The 26,006-nt window shown below is 49.0% G+C and overlaps 1 protein-coding gene across 50 annotated transcripts in view; it reads right to left on the reverse strand.

The window, feature by feature from the left end:
- Positions 1-26,006, reverse strand: part of MAP4K4 (mitogen-activated protein kinase kinase kinase kinase 4) — a gene marked incomplete at its 5' end in the record, with an annotated part of 171,531 nt that overhangs the window by 16,522 nt on the left and 129,003 nt on the right. For 5 of the 50 annotated variants that reach the window (XR_013830945.1, XM_079940179.1, XM_079940147.1 and 2 more), the window contains 11 exons: positions 1,588-1,779; positions 2,794-2,914; positions 3,300-3,475; positions 5,490-5,587; positions 6,496-6,647; positions 8,008-8,114; positions 9,054-9,287; positions 11,545-11,706; positions 12,540-12,734; positions 13,202-13,288; positions 15,531-15,692. Coding sequence is in view for 49 of the 50 variants with exons in the window: in XM_079940179.1 (XP_079796305.1) it covers positions 1,588-1,779; positions 2,794-2,914; positions 3,300-3,475; positions 5,490-5,587; positions 6,496-6,647; positions 8,008-8,114; positions 9,054-9,287; positions 11,545-11,706; positions 12,540-12,734; positions 13,202-13,288; positions 15,531-15,692 (1,686 nt within the window). The remainder of the gene's footprint in view (positions 1-1,587; positions 1,780-2,793; positions 2,915-3,299; positions 3,476-5,489; positions 5,588-6,495; positions 6,648-8,007; positions 8,115-9,053; positions 9,288-11,544; positions 11,707-12,539; positions 12,735-13,201; positions 13,289-15,530; positions 15,693-26,006) is intronic. The other 45 variants (XM_079940174.1, XM_079940194.1, XM_079940193.1 and 42 more) reach the window with 31 other exon arrangements.

Consider the following 26,006-nt stretch of genomic DNA (forward strand, 5'->3'; position numbering starts at 1 on the left):
CAGCTTTGGCCACCATCATTTTAGGTGCATCATCATAAAATCCACATCAAATAGGGGCTCATTAGTGAAAGGTGCAAATACAGAGTAAGGCACATCCTTTTGCTCTTTTAGGAATAGGAGTGTTTTGGTTAATAATGTAACTTAAGACAGAAGAAAAATAAAAAATGGCACAAAGGAAGTGAAACAAATTGTTAAGTGGAAATGTAATGACAATTAAAAACAAAACAAACAGAAAAATAAACTTGCCAGTTTAGTGAGTTAAGGGTTATTGTAAATACTACACATTAGAGCAAAATGGAGCCAAGTGTAAATATAAGAAGGGATGTAAGTGTAGGTGGGATATATAAACGGAGGAAAAAAACCCATGTCTGACCACGTGCTTTTGTCCTGTACCGTTGCACCCCCCTGGGCAGCTGAAGTCACAGGTCCTGCAGCCCACCCCCTCCTCAGCTCTCCCCTCCCGCCTGACACAGCTGCCTGCTGGCAGGCTTCCTGCCCAGGCCCACGATCTGGGGCCCATCCAGCTGATGGCAGCCAATGGGATGCCGAGCCTGCCTTGGCAGTCAACTTGCCCCTGGCTCCTCAAGGGGAGGGAACCAAAATAGGACCAGGTGGGCAGGCCGGCAGTTCAGTGCTTACATTGACACGATTGGCTGAAGCTACGTGCCACTTGCAACCTCCTCCAACTGTTAGACAAAGGCATTGAAACCAAACCTCCCACGAAAACGATCACTTGCTTAACTAAGGACAGGGTGCCCACGGTGGACTGTCCCTGCGCTTGGGGCATAACCCTGTTCCAAACAGCAAGAATCACCCAACCGACACCCAGACTGAGAGCACACAGCCACGCCTTCGAACAAGCACACAGGATTTCCCATTCAAAATTTGAAATTAAAAGCACGCTCAGTTCTTTGCCCTTCTTGTTTAACATCCTAATTTTCTAGGTTTCCCCCAAAAGCAATTTGGCCTCTTAAACTCTGAGTGATGGTAAATTTCAAGGAGAGAAATCCTTCAACAAGGTTGGCAAAAATAAATAAGAGTAACCAACCAACAACACCCACCCTCTCCCCCCACCCCCCGAAACAAACAAACAAAAAAGATCCAGCCCTTCTGGAAGGAGGTCCCTGTACAGAGCAGCACATTTATCCTGGTAAGGCCAAGTCTGCTTAATCAAATGTTTCTGTATTTGATGTACTGGATAAAAAGAATGAAAAAGGCAGATTCCACAAATGACTACCAGAATTTCATGCCAAATACATAATGCATCTGAGAACACAGCAATCGTTTTAGACTTTTTTTTGAAAAATAAACTGAATGAGGAAAGCCATGCAACTACACTTATCTAGAGAAAGGTAAACAGTGAACTGGCAAGTTTGGGGGGAGATCGCTCCAGGGTTAAGGGGTTTGTATGCAGATCTGAAACTTGTTACTGGGGGGGTGGGGTGGGGGGTGGGGGAGAGAAGGGGAGGTGACAGAAGAAGGTGGGCGGGGAGGGGAGGGGAGGGTGTGGGAAGGGCTCTGCAAACTAGCTCCTAGGCAGTGCTGGTCTAACCCTGGGAGAGCAGCCAGCTGTGGTGCGAGACATACCTCGTTAGGAGTGAGCTTGTCCTGGGGTGTCTGTGGGGACATGGTGGGTGTCGGCTGGCTGGAGGATGGGGAGGAGGAGGTGGAGGAAGTGGAGGAGGAATGGCTTTGCTGTAAGAGATCTGGCAAGAGGTGAACGCGACCGGCAAAGCCATTGCTCTCATGATGGCTGGCGCGCTTTTGGTCAACTGCACTCTGCAGAGAAAACAGGCACACTGGTCTCGCTCGCGCGCCGCTAGCATTGCCGAAGACCCTACTGATACCTGACTGCTGGCGGTGCTGTGTGACTCTCAACTCTGTTACGTCATCAAGGGACGACTGGAGGAAATCAGCCTGAGCTGCTCACGCTTCCTCGCCAAATGCCTAGGCTGAGCCAACAGAACTCACGGCACCGCATCTGGTGACCGCAGAACCCAAACGGCGGGTGTTTCATCTGGTTTACCTGCCACAGGAGCTGCTGTTACCAAAACCACTGGCTTTTCTCTTTCCTTTTTAAATCTGTCTAAAGCTCTAGAAAGTACCCGTCACCTCTTTGAATCCTGGTCTTGTCCGGACCAGGCCCTTCCCGCTTTCCATACGAATGCAATGCCAGAGCATGAAACACACGCAGGGAAAAGTCCAAAGTGCTGCACAGGTGCCCTGCTCCACTTAAATGAGAAGCACGTCCCTTTCTTCCACCTGAGCTAAGAAATGAACAGACCCTTGTAAAACTTGGTAATCCAAACGGAGCACACCTGGGTGGCACACCATTAATATTCAACGAGGGAGGAGCCTAACGCCCGGAGCACAGAAGAGAGGCGCCCCCCCTGCTCCGGCTCCCGGCCCCCGGGCAGCTCCTTCCTGCCTGCCTAGCCGGCTCCCGCCGCAGACCCCCGGCCTCGGAGCTGAGAGCTCCACGCAGACCCCTGCTGCCCGGCTGCAGACCCGCTGCAGGCCGTGGCGTGCCCCCTGCGGCTTCTCTGTGCTCAGATGCAGACCGTGGGGCCCGCGGGCTGCTGGAATGAGGGCTGCCGCGTGACATGCAGGCGAGCGGGGCAGGGGGGTCCCCGCCGGCCGCCTCGGGGCATGCAGCACACGACGCTACCCTCCGGGTCTCTTGTTAGGTGAGAACAGACGATGATGTAGAAACAGCATGAGTGAGTGAATGAGCAAGTGGGTTAATGACTACAGGAGAAGCTAGCCTCCAACGAGGAGAGAGGACGCGGGTACCTGGCGGACAATCAGGGTGCCCTCCTTGGACGGGGTCATGGCTGGTTCACTCTCCACGTCGTCGTGGACGATCATCGTTTTCACGGACTCCGTCTCACCGTTGCTCAAGTTCAGAGATGACCTATTGAGACAAAATCCAGACGTGAAGGGCCATGACCACGAGCCGAGGATATACCGTCGAGATTTTTCACCTTCTCGGAGTTCTAAGATGAGATCGGGCTACAGGCATAAAGTTTCCTCTAGGGAAATGAACTGCCGTTTCCCTTTTTTCACAGCCTCAAATTAAGAGGAAGAAATGAAACACACGGAGTACTGGGAGAGGCCCTGACATGCACACACACCAACGAAGAGAAAGGGGAAAACAGAAAGGCCGTCTGCTGCTGACTGCACGACGGGGAAATGTTAACTGTTCACAGGATCAGAGGACAGGTTTTCAACAACTGGTCCCAAGTGGACAGAAGGCCCGGTGGGGACACGCATCCCCCCTGAAGCAGGGCGGGACTGACGCGGCTCGGGCGTCCTCCGGCCCCGAGGTGGGCTCCTCGGGGCCTTCCTGCTCCACGTCGTCGTCCTCCTCATCCGTTGTCCCGGACTCCTCGCTGGACGACGAGTAGTCTGTCACCTTGTGCGGCGGCCGCACGTCTTCCGCCGCTCGGAGCTCTCTGGCCAGGGCCGTCAGGTCCTAGTGCAGGAGACAGAAGAGAGGGTCAGGCGGGAGAGCGACGGGGAAACAGCGCAGGGCCAAGCGCTTCGTTCTCACTATCTATCAAACGGCCGCGCCAGCTTTGCCAAACTGCCTTGCAGGCTGTTCATCGGTATCTTGGAGGGGAGCTCGCAAAGCTTTCGATAGAAAAGACGAGAGCAAGAAAAGTCAAAAAGATAAAACAAAAGATAGAAAAGATTTTTTTAAAAGTCCAAGGTGGTGGGGCTTCCCTGGTGGCACAGTGGTAGAGAGTCCGCCTGCCGATGCAGGGGACACGGGTTCGTGCCCCGGTCCAGGAAGATCCCACGTGCCGCGGAGCGGCTGGGCCCATGAGCCATGGCCGCTGAGCCTGCGCGTCCGGAGCCTGTGCTCCGCAACGGGAGAGGCCACAGCAGGGAGAGGCCCGCGTACCGCAAAAAAAAAAAAGTCCTCACAGCCGGAAAAAAACAAGAGCCGAGAGCATTCTTCTCCGGCTATAAAACTCTGGATCAACAGCTGTGTGCAGACAGACCTTGGTAGTGTGTTATAAAGACGCCCGCCCCTGTGACAAAGTCTTCTGAGGAGATTTTGCAGAAAGCAAGATTTTAGCTAAACAGGAGTGATTTCAAGTACTTATTTGGTGAGGTTTTTAACTCCAACTTTTATTTTTAAAAATTTCCAACTCGCAGAAAAATGAGAGTGAAGTGAGCACAGTGTACGGCTCACATCTGGCTTAACCGAGGGCGAAGAACTTGCCACGTACGTGAACAAAGTTCCTGACGTGTGCTGGGAGAAAGCGCTGCTGTGTGTCTGGCCGTGGGAAGGCAGCTGGGCAGGCTACCCCGCCGCTGCCTCGAGCGTGCACGCTGGAGGGGGAAGCGGCCCGGGGTCAGCGCTGCTGTTCACGAGGGCTTCAGTTCCCTTTCCTCTTCTACATGCAGACACTGTGAGACCCGATCGACTATCCAAATATAACTTCTGAGCTTGACTATGATCTCTATTCTACATTTTCATACAGAAGTTCAACGTACGTATCTTTCCACTTAAAATTTTCACTTAAAAAGTAGTGGTTTTTGGAAGGCAGGCTATGTGGCCACTCTTCCTTTTCCTTCTGGCGTCGCTGCTTCTCACCAGTTGAGAACACGCTTCTTTCCTTGGAGCCTGAGCCTCTGAGACAAGCGAGCAAGGACTGGCCTTGAGTCCCGCTCGCGACTTCCCGAGAACAGCTGCGGCTTTTTGTTCAAGTGACTTTAAAGGGCCGTATTTAATAATAAGAATGAACGCATGCAGCAAATCTGGGGTGTTAAAAAACATGCAGCAAACATTCAGGGTTTCTAATTCTAGAAGAGAGCAAGCTGAGGAAGGAAGAGGCATGCAGGTCGAATGCAGGCTAAGGTTAGAATGCTGCCCCGACGCTGAGCTGTTCAGACGGCGCTTACCACTTCGCCCTTCGGTCAGCGGGGTCCCATCGAGCCAGAGAAGCCATCGGTGAGGAGGAACCCACAGCACAGGAAGCAGGGAGGAAAGAAGGGGGGAGGGGGGCACAGAAATCAATGCAAGCGGGAGACAAAACCACCCCAGCAGGCTCAAACCCCCAGTGCGCCCAGTGACGGGCAGCTACTGCGTCGAGGACTAAGGAGGAGAGGAACAGCCACGCCGCCGCCCCACATACCAAAGGGCAGCATTTAAACCATGGGAGAGTTTAAGACGGTGGTGGAAAAACATCTCTTCCAAAAGCCAGTATTTTAGATGCCCACTCATCAAGAGCATGTAAAGGCTGATGCCAAGCAAAGAGATAGAAGGCTTTTCTTTCTTTTGTATTTTTTAAATGACTAAGTGGCGGGGGGGGTGGGGGGCAGCGGCACAAGTGGGCCAAGGTTTACAGCTTTCCTTATAACCCCTCAAACCTGCGAGACCCCACAGGGAGGCCTGCAGGCCGCGCAAGGAGAAGGCTTTAATAGAAAGATCTCACTCGAGTTTGAAATGAGTAAAATGGATTTTGTGCAATTCTTACAGCGGGCTTGAGAGGTCTAAAAACTTCCTTCTTATCTTCAGGCTTTTTTGCTGCATTTTCAAGGCGCTGAGATGGCGAGCCCTCAGATTTGGATGACGCTGCGAAGTTCAGAGACAAGAAAGGCCAAGTCACGTACACATCTGAGTGTGGGCCACGAAGCCACCCAGCCCCCCTGGCCCCCATCCTCTCCCCTCATTAGCCTTGCTCACAGCAAGGTCTCCACGCACTGGTCTGAACCCCGGGGTTTGTGACTCCTTCCCGAGAACCCTCGACTGTCACACTGCAGTAACACGTGTTCACAACTCCTTGTGACGTTACATCAATAACACAGTAGAGGGAATTTCCACTAATCTATTCTTATGAGTAGGTTAAGATAACCAATACTGATGACAATACCGATGGAGTTTAGACTCAGAAGAGTAGGTTCAAATCTCAGCTTGGATATTTCGCTAATCACCTTGGACGAGTTACGTAAACTCACTAATCTGCAGTTACTTGAATCTGTAAAGTGGAGACAATATATACCCATCTCCTGGGGTTACTGTAAGGATTAAATGAGACAATGCATGGACAGTACTCAGCATGCATAAGCTCTCAAAACCTCACTCTTTACTATTAAAATTATGACGACTATTATTAGTGTCACCAGCAAACCTACACTGAAACACTGTTTTGTATTCATAATACGCAGCTGTGAAAAATCACAGGTCTTTCCCATGATTGAAAAGGATTTCCAAATACAGTCAACCCTTGAACACACGGGCTGGAAGTTCGAAGGTCCACTCACGTGTGGATCGTTTTCAACAGTAAATAATTCCGTACTACAGGATCCATGGGCGTGTAACCACGGATGCAGAGGAACCGGGGGTACAGAGGGTCGACTACAGATGAGGATTTTCAACTGGTGGGGGGTATCCCTAACCCCTGGGTGTTCAAGGGTCAACTGTACTGATTGGAGCCCGATACCGTGAACAGGCACAGGGAAAAGGAAAGGTAGGCAACCTACATCTCACTCTGAAGCGCTCCCCGGAGCCGCTCTGAGACCCAGGGTGGGAGCCGGGCTGGGATCCTGAGTTGCTGGACCCCGAGGAGCTGCCACTGCCAGGCCTGGGCACCAGCTTCTCCACTCTCTCCCATAGCAGCCTGGGCTCGATGCTGCTGTTGGAGAAGACGACGAGAACAGCTAATGCATTATCCCAAGACGCAGGGTCAAATTATAAACATACGCACCATGTCATTCGAACGCAGGGATAATGAGAAAATCAGCCTACCAACAGCATTTAACGTGAAATTCACCAAGTTACAGTGGCATTATTCATTGGTTTTATCTCAGATATCTTAACAAACCCAAAATGCTAAAAGAGATTCTACCATTAGCAGACAAATCTTCTCTGGGTGTGAGAGGAAACGCTACTGTTTGGTCTAGAAGTGTCACTAGTTCTGTCTCAGCTACAAACTCAGTTTCTTACTATGAAAAATTCCACTTACATAATTACACACGAAATCAAACTACACACAAAGTGCCAGTACCGACCACCACCCCTCACGGCTCTCAAGAACTGACACTTAGGCAGTACGCTCGTTCTTTCGTGCTCTGGGCTGGAAATGTGACCCCACATGGGCCACGGTGTATCCCTGCCGTCGACACACCACAGCATGAGTTTTCTAGGTAAGAATTAACACACGGGCTCGGGCACAGGAGAACCCCGCGGCCCACCCTGACCACTGCAGGCTCAGAAAGCTCTCTCTCTGCAGCTTCTGGGCTGTCACCCACTCCACTCCCTCACGTTATATAGCGAGACACCAAGTACAGAGGTTCAGCGATGACCAGAGTACAGAACACTCAAGACGACCTTTCCTTCCTCTAAAACGGTGCTTGCTGGTCGACGGAACGGAGGTGATGACAATATTGCTACCGCTGGGAATACGGTCGCCACCGGCTACGTGAGGTAAGGAGCCCCTGGAATGTGGCTAGCTCAGCTAAGGAAATTAAGTTTTAATTTTATGTAATTTTAATTAACTTCAATTCAAATTTAAGTAGCCTCATGTGGCTAACAGCTCCCATATAAAACAGAACGGCTCCAGAACCTGAAAAATACTTTGTGGTTAATTCTCGAGTTTCTTGCCAACTCCAAGTCAACCACTCCCTTTCTTCCGTAGCCTGTGTGCGATTTCCGTACACTCCCAGAGCCCCCAGACATCCTTTGGATAGCAAGCCCTCTCGGGTTACAACTCCCTTAGAATCCCCCCTTCCCTGCTGTTCCTTCCTGTTACTCTCACTGAGACAGGCAGTTTTCACCTTAAAACTGCTGCAATACACAGTCGGATTTAATCTCTTTTCACCGCAGATCAATTTGATGTCATTCACATGAATGGACTTCACGGCATTTTCTTTACACACGGATCACCTCTTTGCCCCAGAACGTCCACGTTTATGAGCATTTTTATGCAAGCAGACGGTAGAAGACTGCAGGACACTGTGTAGTAAGTCTGCCCCTAAGCTTTGCTCTTCTCTTACCTGGTGGAGTTTCTCTGACCTGCTTGGCTGTTTTGCTGCCCACTGCCCTGCAGTGGGGAATCCCGACGGGACAGGACGGGGGACCGGGACGTCGTTCTCACAGGAACCTTTGGGTACAAAATACAGCAATTAAATTACTGAAAACATGAGGAGGAGAAGAAAAGACTACTCCCTACCACACATGTCTCTAAGGCAGTCCTAGTTACCTTAGCCTTGCTATCACCGACCTACCCCCAACCCCTGATCCTTCTCCGCCCTCCAGTGATACAACAGAAGAGTAGTCCAAGCCGTCAAAGGCACTGGGACAACCTTTCTATGCTCCTAACCACATTTAAATGATGTTGGCACTGAAGCTTGGTGGCAGGGCACGTACAAAGCGTCTTACTGAGATAATGTGAGAATCAGGAAAACAAGCTCAAAGAAACCAAACAATGGCCTACAAATGGATCAGCGAGAAACGAAGAATGTAGGAAGCAAGAAAATACTCAGAGGAAGCAAATTCCAAGTGGAGGAAAAATAAAATGTGTCTTTTTGTTTAATTTCAGCGTTAAGTAATTACCAAACCAAAAATTTTAAAAACATGGAATTAAAAAAAACACCCAAACAAAAACAAAAATCCCTCAATTAAAAAAAAATCATTTTTTGGAACATTTATGTTCATTTTTTCCCTTATAATACCTTTTCTGAAAATTTTGATACTAATTAATGGTGCAAAGCAATTGACAGCTTTTGTATGCACGTAACACGACAGCTGCTAAAACAAATTTGGATTCGGTCTGTTCTAGAAGCGTACCCTTTATAGATGTACTCTTAAGTTACTTGGGTCCCTTGTGCTTAAGTACGGAGTCAGCGACAGCAATGAAAAGGTAACTGGCCGATGGCTGAACCTAACTGCCTCACTATGGAATTTTCTCCCCACCGTCAAAAGTTCCTCTGCCATTGCCCCTTAATTCTGGTGACGTCACCACACCCTTAATTGAAATAAATAATGTTTTAAAAATAACGAAAAGGAAAAAGAAGCGCACGTCTGTCTTCCTGCTCCTTACCCTTGGAGGGACCTCGTCACTGTCTGATCTAGACCAAGCCTTTTGGGCGGGGTCGGGTACCTCCGACTTAGAGTCAGAACTCTGACTTAGCACCTCACTGCGGGAAGGTGGACATGGGTCCTGAGAGCGAAGATGGTGGTGTGCAAATTTGGGAGGAGAAGGGTCACTGAAGGAATGGGATCGCGAGACAGGGGAAACACTGTTCTTGAGAGATGCCAGGTGGGACCACTGTACCTTACAAGAAAACAAAACACAAAACATTCAATGCGTTCTGCAGAAAACGCTTTTCTGGTCAATACCAAATCCAAAGCGGGAGCCGGGGCAACGCACAGGAGGCAGTCAGGACTAGGTCAGCCAAGCAGTACGACAGTTATGCTCTAAGTGGAGAGGTGGTCTGGGGAGCACAATATGTAGAAAAGAACAAATGTACATTTATAAGGAAAACTCTTAATATCCAGACAAATGTTAGAGAGCAGTAAACGTGAAGATTAAAAAAAAACAAAAGCCTCACAGCGCTCCTGTCGGAGGAGGCAATGTGCGGCATGCATTTCTGCGTCAAAGCAGCGTGGACAGGCAGAGAGGGAGGAGACCGCAGGACGGACATCGCCACACGTGCAAACCTCTCTACCCACCCTCCCGTTACCTGGCAGGGCAAGACGTCTGACCAAGTAACAACAGAGCCACATGTTTACTGTGCAAAGACCAACCCCGCATGTTTGGACAGATTGTAAGAGTGTAACTTAAAAACAGCCAGCTTTCCAAATACACCACCGATTTTCCTTCTTTCTTGTCCCAAGTCTTAAAACACTCCGACCCCACAGAACTCCACATATCTTTGTATTAGTTAGAAAAAAAAAGAACTTTGATTTCTTTGTATCCTATTCAGCGCTAGGATTCCCTAAAAGGACTGCTGAGGGGGGTATTCCTTCTACCTGACAACTGAAGAAATAAGACAGGTCCTTGGCAACTGAGTTCATCTGGTCACTTCCAAGTTGGAAAAGCAATCTCTGAAACAATCTGCATTTTCTTGAAATTATACTTTTTGTTTTAAAATAACTGTTCAATGTGGAAATTTACATAATTCTAGCTATATATCTATTACATCAGCACATTTAATAAAAACAGGAAATACCAAATCAGGATTGGCTCAACCTTGCCAAGCGTTAAGATCCAGAATTGGTTCCGAAAGAATGTTTTCGTAAGTACAGCTTTTGGCCAAAAGCAACTTTAGATAGAAAAGGGACTCTTTTTCCTGGCCCTACGTTAATTAGTCAGCAGTATAAAAAGCAGTCTACACAATTCATGAACTCCTATTTTCTAAACTGTTAGTGGCCACATAAAGATTTTCTATTTACGGTAAGTATAACGTTCATCAAACCTGTTTTCCTTGTCCCCATTCCCCTCCCTTTCCCCCTTCATCCTGTCCTGCTGTCTTCTGCATCCTTCTTCTTTCCACTCCTCACTCTCTGGAGTTGCCCAGTGGCTTGTGCGTCAGCTCTTCTGTGAATCAAGACGCTGCTGGTCTCACGTAAACACCAACCTCCCAACACCCGCCCCCCTGCTAAGCTTAATCCTGGGTCTTCTTTTTACTGTAAAACTGCTCCATACCAAGGATCTTTATTGTAAAGCGCATTCAAGTCCTCATCCGGGTTTGTGTGAACACCACCGCTACCACTACCGTCCCCCAACACATGCAAACATCAGTGACAGGTAAACTCGGGCTCAAGGACTTGTGCCCAGTACTCCGGATGACACGGCTGCAGGGAGCAAAATGCCTGAAAGTCAATGATTTTCAGCAGGAGTGGGAACCAGCGTCTTAAGGATCTCTGGGATCTCCGACATGCGTCATCTCTGCTGTCCGCTTTCTCCGCCAGACAGCACGGAGGTCCCCGACCTGGGCAAGGCCGAATGCTAAGGCCGACCCAGTGGCCTCTAGCCTGACCTACTTCGGGAAAACCCACACCCAACCCACCGGGCCGTAACCTTTTTTGGATGTTGAACCTTTTGAGAATCTGATAAAAGGCCCTCTTCCCAAAAATATATGTACATTTGGACAAATCAAAAAAATTTTACGTGGAATTTCAGGGCCGCCCACTCGTAGAACTGGCTGGGAGCCAAGGACCCCAGGTTAAGAAAAAGTCTCCCTCTATGTACTTACGACACTAACTTTCTAAAAACTAAACTGAAAAGTCTCTGTATTTGAGTAAGGAGGCACTTGTTTACGAACATCTGAGTCAGGGAAGGCAAAAAGTCAGACAGAAAGAAGAAATCACCGAATCCAGATATTCTTAATAAGTACATCAATCCTTAAAAAGAAATTCCTGTTTTTCCCTATCAACTGAGGCTACGTCCTCTTTAGTCTAAACTCCCTCTGCTAAACTCCTCTCTCTCTAAATGCGGTAACAAACCAAACTGAGCGGTTCAAGCAGGCTGGTGGCTCAGTGAGCCTCTGCGTGCGTCTCCTTGACCCACAGCCAACTGGCCGTTCTACCTGTGGCTCGGCTGGTCTCTGCAGGGCAGGGTGCACAGACTCGGAGTTGCCATTGGAAAAAGATTCTGATCTGGAAGGCACTGGTGGCTCCAATACTCTGCCTGTCTGCTTAGACTGGGCTTCAGGGGAGCTGTGGTTAGTTTTCCTAAATCTATCTTCCACCTGCGTCAGAGAATTAGAAGACATAACTCAGGGTTAGTAGAAAAAAGCAGAGATACCGAAGAAAGCCTGAAAGTGGAAGGAGTCTAAAAAGAAGTCTTCTGTTTTCCTCAACTACAAGAAAAGAGAGGAGGCATATAACACTAGACTAGGATCTGATGCAGAGTACGGAATATTCACGAAGACAGAAATTTAGAGAGGCAGCCTTTAAAATCTCCCCCGGCAAGAAGTCTAGGATTGCACGTGAAGATAAACTAGGAAAAGAATTAATCTGTCGCAACCAACTAAACCCACGGATTAAAGATTAAAAGAACGTCACCAGGAATCTAACACACGTTTCATTCCACGAAAAATAAAGGCACTGCAGAACAAGCAGGACACTTGCTCCTAGAATGTGCCGTGTGAGGGCCGGCATGGCGGGAGGACGCCCCCGCCCGGGCCAGCATCCCGCACTCTGCAGCCCGCCCGGCCCACCCTGCCAGGGTCCGAGGAGCGGTCCTGCTTCATCGCATCCTCCCTGGGAAGCTCTGGGAGCCCAGACGCCCCAGTTCAGTAGCAAACCCTGATCACCGAAAAGCCAGTGAATTGGGCCCAGGCAGGCTCCATCCTCGCGGCAGTTTTGGAAAAACAGACGACAGGCCACCCTGCCCATCATTTACAGCACAAAGAAAAATGCTGCCACACAGCCTCCTCTCTTTCCGTCTCTTGGTCAGCGTCCAGGTCCCCCGAGATCTGCAAAGCTCTGAGGCGCTCCGCTCCCCTCTAGACAGACACTAAGCAGAGAAGAGGCCCCGCCCTGTGCCCTGGGAGCGCGCCCGGAACGGCGGGGGCCGTACCTCGCGGGCCCGGTCGGCGGGCTCGTGCTGGGCCTTGGGCTCGGCGCCGTGCAGGCCGGCCTTGCTCCTGTCCGGCGGCGGGGGCGGCCTCCGGGGCTCATGCTGCAGAGACAGGAGATAGGCTTGCTCCTGCTGCAGCTGCCTCTGGAGCCGCTCCGTCTGCCGCTGCTCCTCCAGCTCCCGCCAGCGGCACTCCTTGGGGGGAGAGGGACACTCAGTCCGGGGCCCGGCACCCACCTCGCCCCGGCTCACTTCTCCCCAGCCCGGCGTTCACCGACGCTTGTTTGGTGACAGAGCACAACGGCCGGGCTGTGAAATGGCAGGTTACCTGTGGGAAAACCTGACAGCTTGTCGCTAAGCATACTGTCACTGGACAGAGTAAGAGAGAACCCAAGGAAACGCTGGTCTCAGCGGTTTCAAAGGACACTTGGAGTACTCTAGGTACGGGTCCTACGGCACGCGCCTTGAACCGCCAGCTCTTGGCATTCTAGCCTGTTCACCAAATGCCAGGTGCTGTGCAAAACCTCGTCTATCTACCAAACGAGAACAGTTAACTCAGCAACGGGAAATAAAGAGGTAACCAGAAGCCGCCCCGACGTGGGCCCGGCTCTGCCCAGCGCGGGGAGCCCTAGCTACGGGACGGGGCCAGCGCGGGGCGTTACCAGTAGCATGGCCTGCTCCTGGAGCAGCTGCTGCTGAAGGAGTTCCAGGTGCCGCTGCTCCTCTTCCAGCTGCCGCCTGATATACTCCTGTCACACAGAAATCAGCCGGCAATCAACGGAGCCCCAAGGAAAGCACCAGAACCACCTGCTGGGGCGCCCAGAACCATCCGCCCGATCATCTGGGGTAATCCACTGAGCGATCAATGGCTCAGACAAGCCTACTGCCGAGGATTTCCCCAAGAACTTCGAATTAGTCTCTAAGATCTAAAGAGTCTAATAAATGATGACACGCACTCAGCGAGGGTGCGTGTGTGTGTGTGTGTGTGTGTGTGTGTGTGTGTGTCTATGAGAGAGATAAAGGGAGCGAGAGAGGGAGAGACAGAGAGAGAGAGAAAGGGGAGACAGGCGTGAGGTGACACGTTTTCAACGGGAAGAGAACGATAAAGCTCTGTAACAACAAAAACACATCCAAAGGACGTTACATAAAGAGGAAAAACCCAACCTTGAAGGAGCATGCATATTTGATGGGCTGGAGACCTTGATCTACGACAGCAGATTAGTCTCTAGCAAGCCCGTATCGAGAATATTCTCTCCCAGCTCTCAGGATTTTGGGGGGGGCCTCAAGTATGAAATAGGCGTGAAATCACTTCGCAAAGTAGGAACATTTCACAAACAAAAGACATCTATCTCTTTCTTTGTCAACGGGGGAAAAGCTCACTACTCTGGAAGAGGAGCAGATTGAGGGGTCTGGGAGGAGAAATTTTATTTTGAATTCAGATTATTTATTTACAGTGTCTACTGCCGACTGAGGCGCACACCTTAAGATAAAAGCAGTCCTACATCTGGGCTGAACAGGAGTTTTTAGTTAACCACTCGTCCTGGCGGAGAGAATGCTGGGCAGAAATCATGACAAATTTCTTCAGGAACTTTTTTTCTTACAAAGCAAATTTAGCCCAAAAACGCCAATCTGGGGTAAAGTGTATCCACAGGGCCGCTGGCAAAGGCCCCCTGGTTCCAACCCAGGCTCCAGTCCCGGGCCTGGAAGCCCCGCCCCAACCCCGACGACTGAGAGGACTCCGACTCCCAGCTCCCCTCTTCCCGAGCCAGACAGAGCTGAACCACAGCTGCGAGCTCAGGTCACTACATCCCTGGTTTTCTGCCTTCACATCACAGGAACAACCAGACAATGACACATGTCCACAAACATGCACATTCATGCGGAAATGACAGGTTCCTACAGCACGGCTGACACGGGGAGTATTTTGGAATAAAACTGACTTTTGATGCTATTTTTATAGAAGAAGAGGTGAAGAATACTTGCTATACACAAAAGCCAATGACTCCATTAGAACACTGAAGGTTAGGATTACATTCACACCCTCTTCTCCCAATCAAGGTCAGAGAATTATCCCTCCGTGACTCAACTGTCTCAAGTTTATGTTTTCTCCTCTTTGTAGTCCCCAAGTATAAATCAGAACATGAAAACTAAACTCAACGCACCACAGTTAACAGGCCAACAACGTCAGTAAAGTAAGAGATCAAGGGAATCACTTAAATTTCAACAGAAAAATAGTATGTAGACCCAACACTGGGAAAACCCGAGGCAAGGAGAGCAGCTGAATGATCAAATCTGGAAGCTAATACCACTGTTTACAAGCATTTTAAGTATGAACTTCAGCTATCATTTAAATTGGTCCCCCTTCATATACTGTTTCCTTGTTCAAAGCTCATAACAAAGAGTGATCAATTCAAAGACATGACAGGCAGAGAGGCTATGATGGGATTCACGCGGACAACGCAGACAACAAAAAGCACAATTTCTGCTTGCACAGGTGGTTCAGGAATCAGACTCCTAAAGGCAACTTTATGTGATGTTAATAACATGCTGCAAATATCGCTAAAATCTGATCGCTTTGGGCTAATGTTATCAGCTGTTCTAACGTCACGTATGTCTGTACTGAATTATAGGCGAATACATCTTAAAATATTCGGTTAGTCGCTGGACACTTCCAACACTTCTCGTAGGAAGTGTCTTACAGTTGGTCTTAAATTTCATTAGACACATTCGGAAATCTTTCAGGCCTCATACTAGTGGAGACCACCCTGCTGGTTTCAAGAGCTTTCTAAAGTGTACCGATTTCTGTATCTGTCGGTAAAGACAAGAGATTCAGTTTGTTGAAGTGAATATGCTTCCAACCGTGCTTCTGCATTTTCAGACTAAAGTCCTGAACACGTGTGCACATGCGTGCATGCTTTTTGCCCCGGCTCCCCCAGCTCCACACGGTGCCAGTCCCCGCGGTCCCGGCCGGAGCAGCCCCTGCAGACCCACCTGCTCCCTGTCGACTCTCCTCTTGTCCTCCTCCGCCCGCCTGCGCTCCTCTTCCTCCTGCCGCCGTCTCTCCAGCTCCTCCAGCCGCCTCTTCTCCTCCTGTTCCCGCCTCCGCTGCTCGCGCTCCTGCTGCCTCCTGGCCTCCCGCTCTCTCCTTTGTTGCTACGGAAGTAAAGCGACCCAGTCAGCGGACTCTGCAGCCACGGCACGGCACGCAGGATGGTCTGCTCACCAGTTACGGGGAGAGGCCAAGAGGGAGAGCTCGTGGAGCCCACCTGCACCGGCCACCTACTTGCACACTGCCCCTCCGCTCACACACACCAGCCTCCTTGGAAGTACCCGTCAGAGCCGGGTTTCACGTGCTATCAGTTATTCCCCGTTCTTCGCTGAAGCACAGCCGTGAGGGGACAGGGAATGCTGTATCCTTCAGTATCACTAACAGGGTTACCCCGGGCCCTTTAGTCAGAAGAAAGAGAAGAGAAATGAATACAGGAGAACAGAAATAGCGCAGAGAAAGGAGAGAAATACTTAGAAGAGGAAAAAGGCGGCACACATCAGGGAGAGAAGAAGTGACACCAACGAGAATAAGAGATGCCATTATTATTACCATGAATGTATAGACTGCCGTGAGCACAGGCTCACGCTGTGCCTCGCACGGTGCTAAGTATCCAACGGTCTTCCTTCCGTGTCCTTTACCTACTACGATTCTCATGACAAACCTAGGAAGCACTTCACTCCCACTCCACAGAGGAGGAAACAGATTCAAGAAGAGAGACGTGACTTGTCCAGAGTCACCTGGGCGGTAAGCCCCCAGGTCGAGGGCTGCTGTGCCTCCCACCGTTAATCAGACAGCATCCTGCCTCCCATCAGCAGGTGCGGAAGGTGCCGTTGAGTCACCAGACTCGCTCCGACAGCCTTTCCCAACGCAGACCATCTGTCAACCCCTCGGTACCTGGCAGCGTGACCCTGGGCACACGTCTGGCCCCTTCTCATCCAGCCCCAGACATCTATCTGTCAGTAAAGCACTGCCACCGCGCAGAGTATAAATCAACCAACTCCTCCCACAAATGTGCAGCGTGCTGGCCTGCAAAGTGATGCGGCCACCGTGCAGCCCCCCTGGGATGGAGAGGCGCCCCATCTCAGCACAGCGGCCGCCGGCTGCAGACGGCTACTCAGCACCTGAAGTGCGCCCAGCACGTGAGGGAGGAACTGGGTTTTTCGTTTTAATTTACTAAAGTTAATTTACATTTAAATTGTCTCTAGCACAGCTCTAGAACCACAGCCACAAGAGAGGAAGGCAGGTGGAGACTAACAATTCCGCTCAAAGTCAGTCAGACAAAAGGAAAACAGAAGAGAGAAGAAAGGCAACCAGTGTCGACCCCTCAAAACTCCCCCTTAGCTTTTCAAGCCGATCAGATTCAAGCGAACAGGTCAGAAGAGGCGAAGGATATCATACACTGAACTTTACCACCTTCAGGTAACAACGTGACTTGCTTATGAGCCAAGGTCTCACAAGCAGTGAACTGTCAGAGGACCGTCCCCCTCGGAAAGGTCTGGGCTTTCCCTTTCCCTCCCCACCTCCCGGGGGAGATGATACGTTTGCCAGCAGGCTCTACAGGCCAGCAAGGCAACCGGAGTTGAGGAGAAAAAACAAAAAACACACCCAGAACTTTTATGTTCTTATACTCCCAGCTCATTCTTCAAGACAGCTACTTTTGCACGTTTCATAATGTATGTATCAGTACGATACAAAATTACTAGATATATCTCTATCAGATACATGCTCAATTTTTTTTTACTGATGGAATGCAAGATTCAAAACCTTTCTGGGCCGCTGCACTGCACTAAACGACGCCACGTGACCACAGACATCACCGCAACAGCCTCAGAGATGCACCCGCTGCCCTGTCCTTACAGACCACAGAGGCTACCAAAATTCTTTAATTTTTAGGAACGATGCTGAAGGAAAGGTGCCACTTAGCCCCCTGGGATCACAAAACAAAAAGAAAAGCCGTGGCTTCACTTGCTTTCTCCTCTCCTGTTATTTACAGAATCTTGAAGAATTCTTTAGTTCAAAAAAGCAGAGTTGACGCCTTGGCTGTTATCAGCAAGGACTCTTCCAGAAAGAGCCAGACAAGGAGAAAAACTGCAGTGAGAGTCCTGGAAGCTGCCACGCTGCCCTGGAAGCAGGGCTGCACTCTGGCCGCCACACAGCCATTAAGTCCAGATGCGGCCAAGTGTCCACCTCACACCAGCCTCGAGGTTCAAATTTCTGTCTCCAGAGAAGACAACGGGAGATCGCAAAGGAAGAGCGGAGGGAGGGAGTGAAGCAGCGCGGGAGCTGGCTTCCCACACGCTGGCCCCTCACCAGCAACTCCAGCTGCCTCGGCCCACCGAGCGCAGGGCTGACCTTGGTCCAGCCCACGCCCAGGAGCCTTCTCAGCTCACCCCCTGCCTCGCACCCCTGAGCTGTGGTCACCCGGAGTCCCGGGGAGTGACGGGGCCCTGTGCACATCCTCTGGCGCCTCAGTGAAAGCACTCGTTCTCACACCAGGCAGGAAGCCCCAACGTGGTGAAACGTGCAGAATCCATTTCGGGGGGTTATTTCCAACTACACTGAGGGCAGGGCTCCCAGGCCGGTGGGAAACCTTGACTTCATCTAACTAAATGCTACTAAGAATTTTTAACTTTCAATTTCAAATGCCCTTACAGGTAGCCTTTTCCATTTTCACTTGTGTTTAAAAATTTTTAATCAAAGTACTAGACTTTAACCATCCTCAAGCCATAAGATATACATCTTTGTTAACACCCTTTCTTTTATTTATTAACATTTGCTATGTTGCCGCCCCATGATCACTTATATCTAAAATGCCATGGTGCCGTTTTGATTGTTGTTAACTAGTGACTACCTGGAGAATAAAAATCTGAGGCCAGTTTTTAAAAATTTAAAAGAATAAAATTTATATTTAAAAGAGTAAATAAATCTATGTTATTCTGTCCAAAATACATACATGCATAAATAGTAAAAAAATTGCCTTATTCTTGTTTGTTTGCCTGTTTTTTCATGGGCCCATCATAGCATCATCTGTAAAGTCTACACCGTAAGACTCCTTTCCACATGGTCAAATGGGTCAGGTATTCTTTCTTTCTTCTAGAGATGAACCCTCTCACAGCCCTTTCTCTTCTCCTGCGCCAATCTAAACAGGCTGCTCTCCAGGCATCCCATCCTTCTGCCCACCTGCTTCCTAGGAACACTTCTGGACCCTCTCCTGTATAGGATCCCCTGTCAACTTCTCTCTTATTTGCTGGAACACATCCTCTAGTAGTTTCCTGAGGAAGCGTGAAGACAAGTAGAGGACCTGAGAGACTCTGTAGGTCAAAAAAGCTCTGCTCCCATGCTGTGCATATACTTCTGGCCGGGGGGCACCAACTTCCCTTCAGAGTCGCAAAAGCACTGGTGTGTCACCTCCTACTTTCTGATGTTGCCCATGTGGATCCTTGACACTTAGTAGCAGCCACACCCACACCCCTCTATGTGCTCCCCTGACGGCAGCTTTTACCATCCTCTTTTCATCCTTGAGTTTCTAAGCTTTCAAGATGACGTATGTGCCTCTGAACGGCGGCTTTTCTCATTCGCTGGGCTGGGTACTCAGTAAGGCTTTCAATTCAGAAATTATTTCTTAGTTCTGGAAACTTGTCTTGAATTCCTGCTGCATGTTCTCCCTCTGGTGTTCACTTCCTGGACCATTTGTTAAATGGGAGTCAAACCACCTGGACTGATTCTGTTTTTCTTCTGTTCTAGTCCCCCTAAACTTATCTTCTCTCCCCACTTTCTGGGAGTTTGCATTTATTAAAAATTTTAAAAAACTTTTTTCTGAATAGTCTTGTTTCACGATTTTTATATCTTCTCTCTGTAAGGATATTAAGATTTCTCGGCATGTGTACATGTATGTGTGTGAGATATTTTCTCTGTTCCCTACATTGTCTCTATTTCCTTCACGCTCCTTTTGCTGTGTGTCTTGGAATCTTTCAGTTAAAGATTTTTCTGCGTCCTCTTCTTTGGCCCTGTGGAAGTCTCATACTCTTGGTTACCACCATCAACACACGAACAAAGACCATAAGCTCCTTAAAAGTAGGGAGCGTGTTTCGCTCATCCCCACCCCGCTCCCTGTAAACATCCAGGATGCCGTGATTTTCTAACATTTAGCATCTAGAATAAGCCTAAAGAATCCATCCATATCTCCAGGCCCAACCAAATCCTAAAGCCGTCTTTTCAGGATCACCTAGTAAGCTGCACAGCGGGCTTGAATAGTCACCGTTAATCCGGATAGAGCCTCACACTTTACACAACACACGCCTTGGGCCTCAGGATGCTCTACCAGCCCTTTACGGCGGCTCCGGAACTCAAATCAGAGACCTCAAGCCCAAGAACGGCTGTAAGTGCACAGAACAAGTCCTTTCTTTCCAGAGACACAACGAGGACACAAATGCTGCTTCACCCATTTGAGAAATAGTCATGAAGCGCATGGGTACACGAAGGTGAATCAGACGCAGCCCCTCTCCTCCAAGTCTTATAGGTAAGGTAAGCCACACACTTATAAAAAACCCACAAGACCACGTGGAACGTGGTAAATTTCCCTGGACTCGCCCACTCAGCAAGCCCTGGTCGGGAGACTGATGGCCAAGGCCAAGAACGATGTAGTTACCGAGTCCTCTTCCACATTATGCTGTCATATTTGAAGCTGTAAACTGGACCAAGAGCAGAAATGTAAACTCCAACCATACAAACCACTACAGTCAGAACAGGCCCTTAACTGGGGCGTGTGTGTATGTGTGTGTGTTCGGGGGTAATTAAAGATTAAAGAAAGCCCTTAGTAAATACCTGAATAGATTACTGATGTGAAAAGCTGGCCTCTTGCAACAGAACTTCAAAAGAAAATGGACAAAAATGAAACATATATATCACCAGCCATCAGCTAAGCAACATCAATCCACCCTAGATTAACCTCCCGCCTGTGATTTCAAGCAACAAAACCCAGGAGACGCTAACGAACATGCCTGCTCAGGTTAACCCCTTTAAGAGCAGCAAATGTAAATCCTTCGAGGCATTTTCAAACTGTCATTCTTATTTTTTTAAACCATTCTTTCTTTAAAAACAAAACCAAACAAACTGAAAAACGGCATGATGCTGTAAAGTGATTTCCAAATCGCTCCAATTACAGCGATTTCCTTATTACTTCAGTTTTTCCAAGCATGCCTGAGTAAATATGTACTTTTCCAACTATGCTTTAATTACATTTAAGTTCTCTTTCTAGATTGGTATTTAAAAGCAATGCTTTCATCTCACAATTCGAACTTTTCTAAATAGGTCATGCTGATAATAGTGGGGTCCATTTACAGACACTCCACCGGACTTACGGGCTTTAACAGAAACTAAACTTTAATGAACCAATCTATTCTTCAGGTTCGACTATTTCCAAGAGCTTTGGAGGTCATGTGGCTGCACGTGTACCAGCAACCCCTGAGTTTGTTAAGTGCAAGTTCTGATGAACTTTAGTAGAGAAACTACTAAACTACTTTGCTTCTCCCCAAAGACAACTCTTCCCCATCTTTAGGCAACAAATAACATTTGCTGAATTAGAATAACGCTTACAAAATTTAACTAGGAAAAAACCACTAGACTGGGATGCCAAAAGAACATTTAAGAGCTGAGGACTTCTGAGAGGCGGGACAGTGGCCCTCTGGCAAAAGCAAGGCCCCCGTGCACAGCACGGCTGGAGCTGAGGGTGGAAGGCGCACCCTGTGCTCACACACACTCGCCGTCAGACACGAGTGAGGCGCCCAGCAGGGGCCTCTGTGTGGGCAGAGGGGTGAGGACACGCTGGGGGGAAGCGGGTCCCCGGCACTGTCCCTCTGAGATCTCACAGCCAAGAGACAACCACAGGTGCCTGCCACGGCTCGCTCCGTTTTTTCTTAGAACGCTCCAGGCTTTCCTAGTGTTACAATTTAGCTTCAAGACGAACCCCACTTCATGCAAATGTTCTTTTCTCTCTCTCTCTTTTTTTTTCTTAAAAGGCATCGCTCTTTTTTTAAAAAAAAGGCATCGCACCTCCACTGGGCCAGATGGGCTCATTTTACAGGTGAAAGCTCTCCTGCAAGTGCGGAGACCAAAAGACAGCCACGTGCGGCAAAGAAAAAAGGAAGCAAGTGAGGCCTTCCGGGTCAGGGCTCAAACACGGCTCCCCCTACAGAGGCGCTGACTTCCCCTGACTGAGCCTGAAGGTTCGTGTTCAGCCTCCGCAGCAGCCCCCAGGGCCTCCATTAAGCCCACCCACGTAAAACGCCCGACATTTGTCCACGGCCAACACAAACAGGCTCCTCACAAGCAAGGAGGGTAGGCTGGGAAGTCGGGACAGCTCCACGCCATTAGCCCAGGGCAGGAGCAGCATCGCCTTCAGGGCTGCGCTGCCCCGCCCTGCCCCGCCATCCTGACCTGCGCGCGCGCGCACACGACCACCCACACCTCCGCTGTGTTGAGCTGAGCTTGGTGCACGTCTAAAGTGCAAAGCCTGGGGTGTCAGACAAAATTTTTTCTCTTGCTTTACTTTGTATTTAATTTCTTCCACTTTCACCCACCTCTCTAAAACTGGGGTCACTATGGGATCTGCAGAAACAAGAGAGACGAATGTAAGCATGTGTCCTCTTGGTGGAAGAAAAGCAGAGGGAGGAGGTGCTGGTCGCACACCCACACGCGCGCCCCTCTCTGCAGGAAGCTGAGACCCAGAGCACAGGGACTACGGCATCTCCGGGGCTGAAAACTCGGGCAGATCGTAAAGAGAAGGGATTATTGTTTTAAATACCTGCAGAAAAATTCCGACAGTGGGGAGGCTGAACATCCTACCAGCAGTTCAAGAACAGAAAGGGAGACGCAAACAGCAGAAAAGGGGACTCGGCCCTCTAAGTGAAGTCCTTGGCCGGGTTCCAAGTCTGCAGAACCCAGAGTCATCTTCACAAACGGGTGAGATGGGGAACACACAGGGAATTGCAGTTCTCCCTTTTTTCGTCTTTTGTTTTTAAGAAAAGGATAAGTTCTAACCTCAAATGAAAAGTTTTTGTCTCTTATCTCTAATAAAAAGATTATGCAGTTTTTTTAATGTGCTGTTGTTAATAGTATCATAGGTTTGCTAAAAACAAATCTTCCCTAAGAAATGTCCTTTCTTTTTTTTGAATCAAGTAGCACACCAAACCACAGACAAATGTATCTTGCTTTTACTAATAATCTGACAGTCTCCACGAGGTCAAAACTGAAAAATTATGAATTAGGACATAAGTGATTTCAATATGTAACAGGTTCAAAAACATATCCAAAGTACAGCAGCTAACAAAGTCACCTTAACTTAGATCACTAATGCGGTTTTCTCCAGGACGTCTTGTATAATATTTCTCTTAAACTTAGACGAGGAATGAGCAGATGTCATCCATGTGTGGATGTCACAGGAATGGGAGGAGTCGGTAGCAGGTACCAAGGCAAGAGTCAATGAAAAGAAAGAGCACAAAACCATTAGGATAAAATGACAGTATGATGAAATAATCTTCACTTCTGCTCAAAAAAAAAAACAAGAACAGAAAAAAGAAAAGACTGGGAGAAAAAGCTGGCCAGGGTGGGGAAAAAAAAATTAGCTAGAGGCAAAGCTCTACCAAAGTGATCCAAAGATGTGATGATGCATCTACCTATAAAAGGTAATAGAGTAATATTAAAACTTTTCAATAGAGGGAGATCATTATCACACGGGGCAATGAATCTGGGTAACAAACTTCGAGTAAGCTGAGAAAACACTGAGCACCCAGAAGAGAAGGACAAGTGTCAGGGGCAGGAGAGGAGGGGACGAAGCCACCAGTGTGAACTCAGCCGCGTGAGCTCAGCACGCTCCCACTTTCCTCCTGGGACCATCCAAAAGCAACAAGAAAACTCAGAAACATCATTTTCAGCAAAACTGGCAGACAGACTTGAAAATATCTACGAGGACTTCCAAGATCTCCAGTTCACACAGGAGCCAAGGAAGAGAAAGCAAGAGAAACAAAGCAGAGAGATCCCGGCAGCAGCAACTCTCGACGGGCACCAAGCAAGAGCGGAGGATGCAGGTACCACATGGACTTCTTACAGACGACGGGCAGACCGCTCCCCCTACCTGCGGCGAGGTTCTGAGACAGTAGGGGCTGCGGAGAAGCCCTTAGCCCCCATACACCGGATCTGATGGCTCTTTCAGAGAAAGGAACATCTCCACTGTTTCCCTACAGCCTCAACTTTGGGACCATTTTTTTGCCAGTCGCTGATAGAAAGTGATCACCTTTCAGTTTTAAGCATCATTTATCTTTTGAGTGAAGATGACCATCTTTATCTACTTTGTTAATAATAACAAAAGGAATCCCTATTCCTCATACCTTTAACGCCAGTAAAGGGCTACAAATCATTTATGGCGCAAATATTCCCAAACCACTTCCTGGGGCCTTAATTACCAGGCTGACAAAAAGGCGCTGGATCACCAAGAACCTACATCAGTGGATTCTGTTCCTGCAAACGCCACCGTTCCAGGACCCTGCTCCATCTGCCCTGATTAAGAGGTTTAAAGAGGTGACTGCGCGTTTGAACTTTCACTGAGAAGCTGAAATTACAGGCTAACTGAAGCCAGTAAACTGCCACGTTCTCACTTAGCTGACAACCCCGATTCTCTAGCCTCTATTTAGCTGACAGAACAAATCGCTTTAAAACCTCTCCTTTCCTTGAGCCATCGCTGGCCTAACCCCGTAATCCTCACTCCCTATCATGTCCAGGGCCTGGATGACGGACACCTATCTCACTGTCACTAGGCCTGAAAGCAGTTTCCAGGGCCTGTGTTAGAAAGGGGCTCCAGCTGACCCAGTCCTTGATCCTTCAAGGTATACACCACCAAACTCCCCTGCATCCCTGAGCTGAAGTACAGCCCAGGATTAGAAAGGACAGTGGAGGACACTGCATAAAGAGGCCACTGGAAACAGCCACAGCCTCAACGCTCAAGCACTCTTGTGTACTGAGCACACACGGTCCATGTACAGCCTGAAAAACCTCGGAACCACTCAAGGTTTCTGTTATGTTCAAAGACCACTGAGTCTTAAAATACTAGAAGAGAGTTTGCAAACAAACTGCAGAAAGTTACATAAATAGCAATGCTGCCCCTCCCACAGAGCAAGGTTGTGCCCTGTGTTTTCTTCCAAAGCGCTGGCCGAATACTTCCAGTCTCCTTAGTTAGACAGACACTGGTTTTCTAAACCAGGGCAGACTGTGAAGTTTCAGAATTCAGACCATAAACACACAAAACGAAGCAAAGATTCTCACCACAAAATGTACCCTTAAGTAACGTGGGAAAAAGCATGTGTTGTCGTTTAACTTAAACTCCACTGTATAGTATCAACACATGGCTTTACTGTTGTTTGGGGTTCTTTTTCTGGCATGAAGGACAAAGGTGAAACAATAAGATGTATGAATTAAACGGAAACAAACTACTATGAATGGGAAATCTGAAGCTGTGATATATATAGTAAAAGGCAACCAGGAAATGAAAAAAGACTCTTTTGATCCCCAGGTGAAATGTAGGGAAATAATGTCTTCGTGAATTAAAAATGGAAAAGCTGTGGGTAACCATATTACCAACGTTGATAGTATTAATGAATTAAACGAGCAGGTGGGGGACTTCCCTGGTGGCGCAGTGGTTAAGAATCCGCCTGCCAATGCAGGGGACACAGGTTCAAGCCCTGGTCCAGGAAGATGCCACGTGCTGTGGAGCAACTAAGCCCGTGAGCCACAACTACTGAGCCCACGTGCCTAGAGCCCGTGCTCCGCGACAAGAGAAGCCACCGCAATGAGAAGCCCGCGCACCGCAACAAAGAGCAACCCCCCGCTCGCCGCAACTAGAGAAAGCCCTCGCGGCCACGAAGACCCAACGCAGCCAAAAACAAACAAAAACAACAAGCAGGTGGTACAAAATGTGTCCCCCGCCCCAACAAGTAACTAATGCCAGCACTATGGCTAGATTACAGAATAGCATTTGTATCATGCCCAATATAATTCTCTTCTTCAACCCTTACTCTTTAACGTACCTAAAGTTAAGGAATTTGTAGAAAAGTGTTTTTCCTGTGTACGTATGTTTTCAGAAAAATATGCACACCCCACGTGGGACCCAGAGGCCAAGGGTGGGATGGAAATGAGGTCAAGGCCGAGCTGGCCAACTCAGACTGTAGCGTACATGGCCTCCACGGAGCCAGGGCGACGCCACCTCTGGGCCCTGCGTCCCACACAAATAGGATGAGTAACTGGGGGCAGGTCCCTGACGTTTACAAAAGAAGGGAAAACAGGTCTCGGGCCTCCGGGAGCGCAAGGTCCCGCCGGTGCGCGAGCACACCTTCCCTTCAGAGGGGACCTCACTGGCCAGGCCGGGGAGA

Source organism: Stenella coeruleoalba (assembly GCF_951394435.1).
Source record: "Stenella coeruleoalba genome assembly, chromosome: 13".
Classification (NCBI taxonomy): domain Eukaryota; kingdom Metazoa; phylum Chordata; class Mammalia; order Artiodactyla; family Delphinidae; genus Stenella; species Stenella coeruleoalba.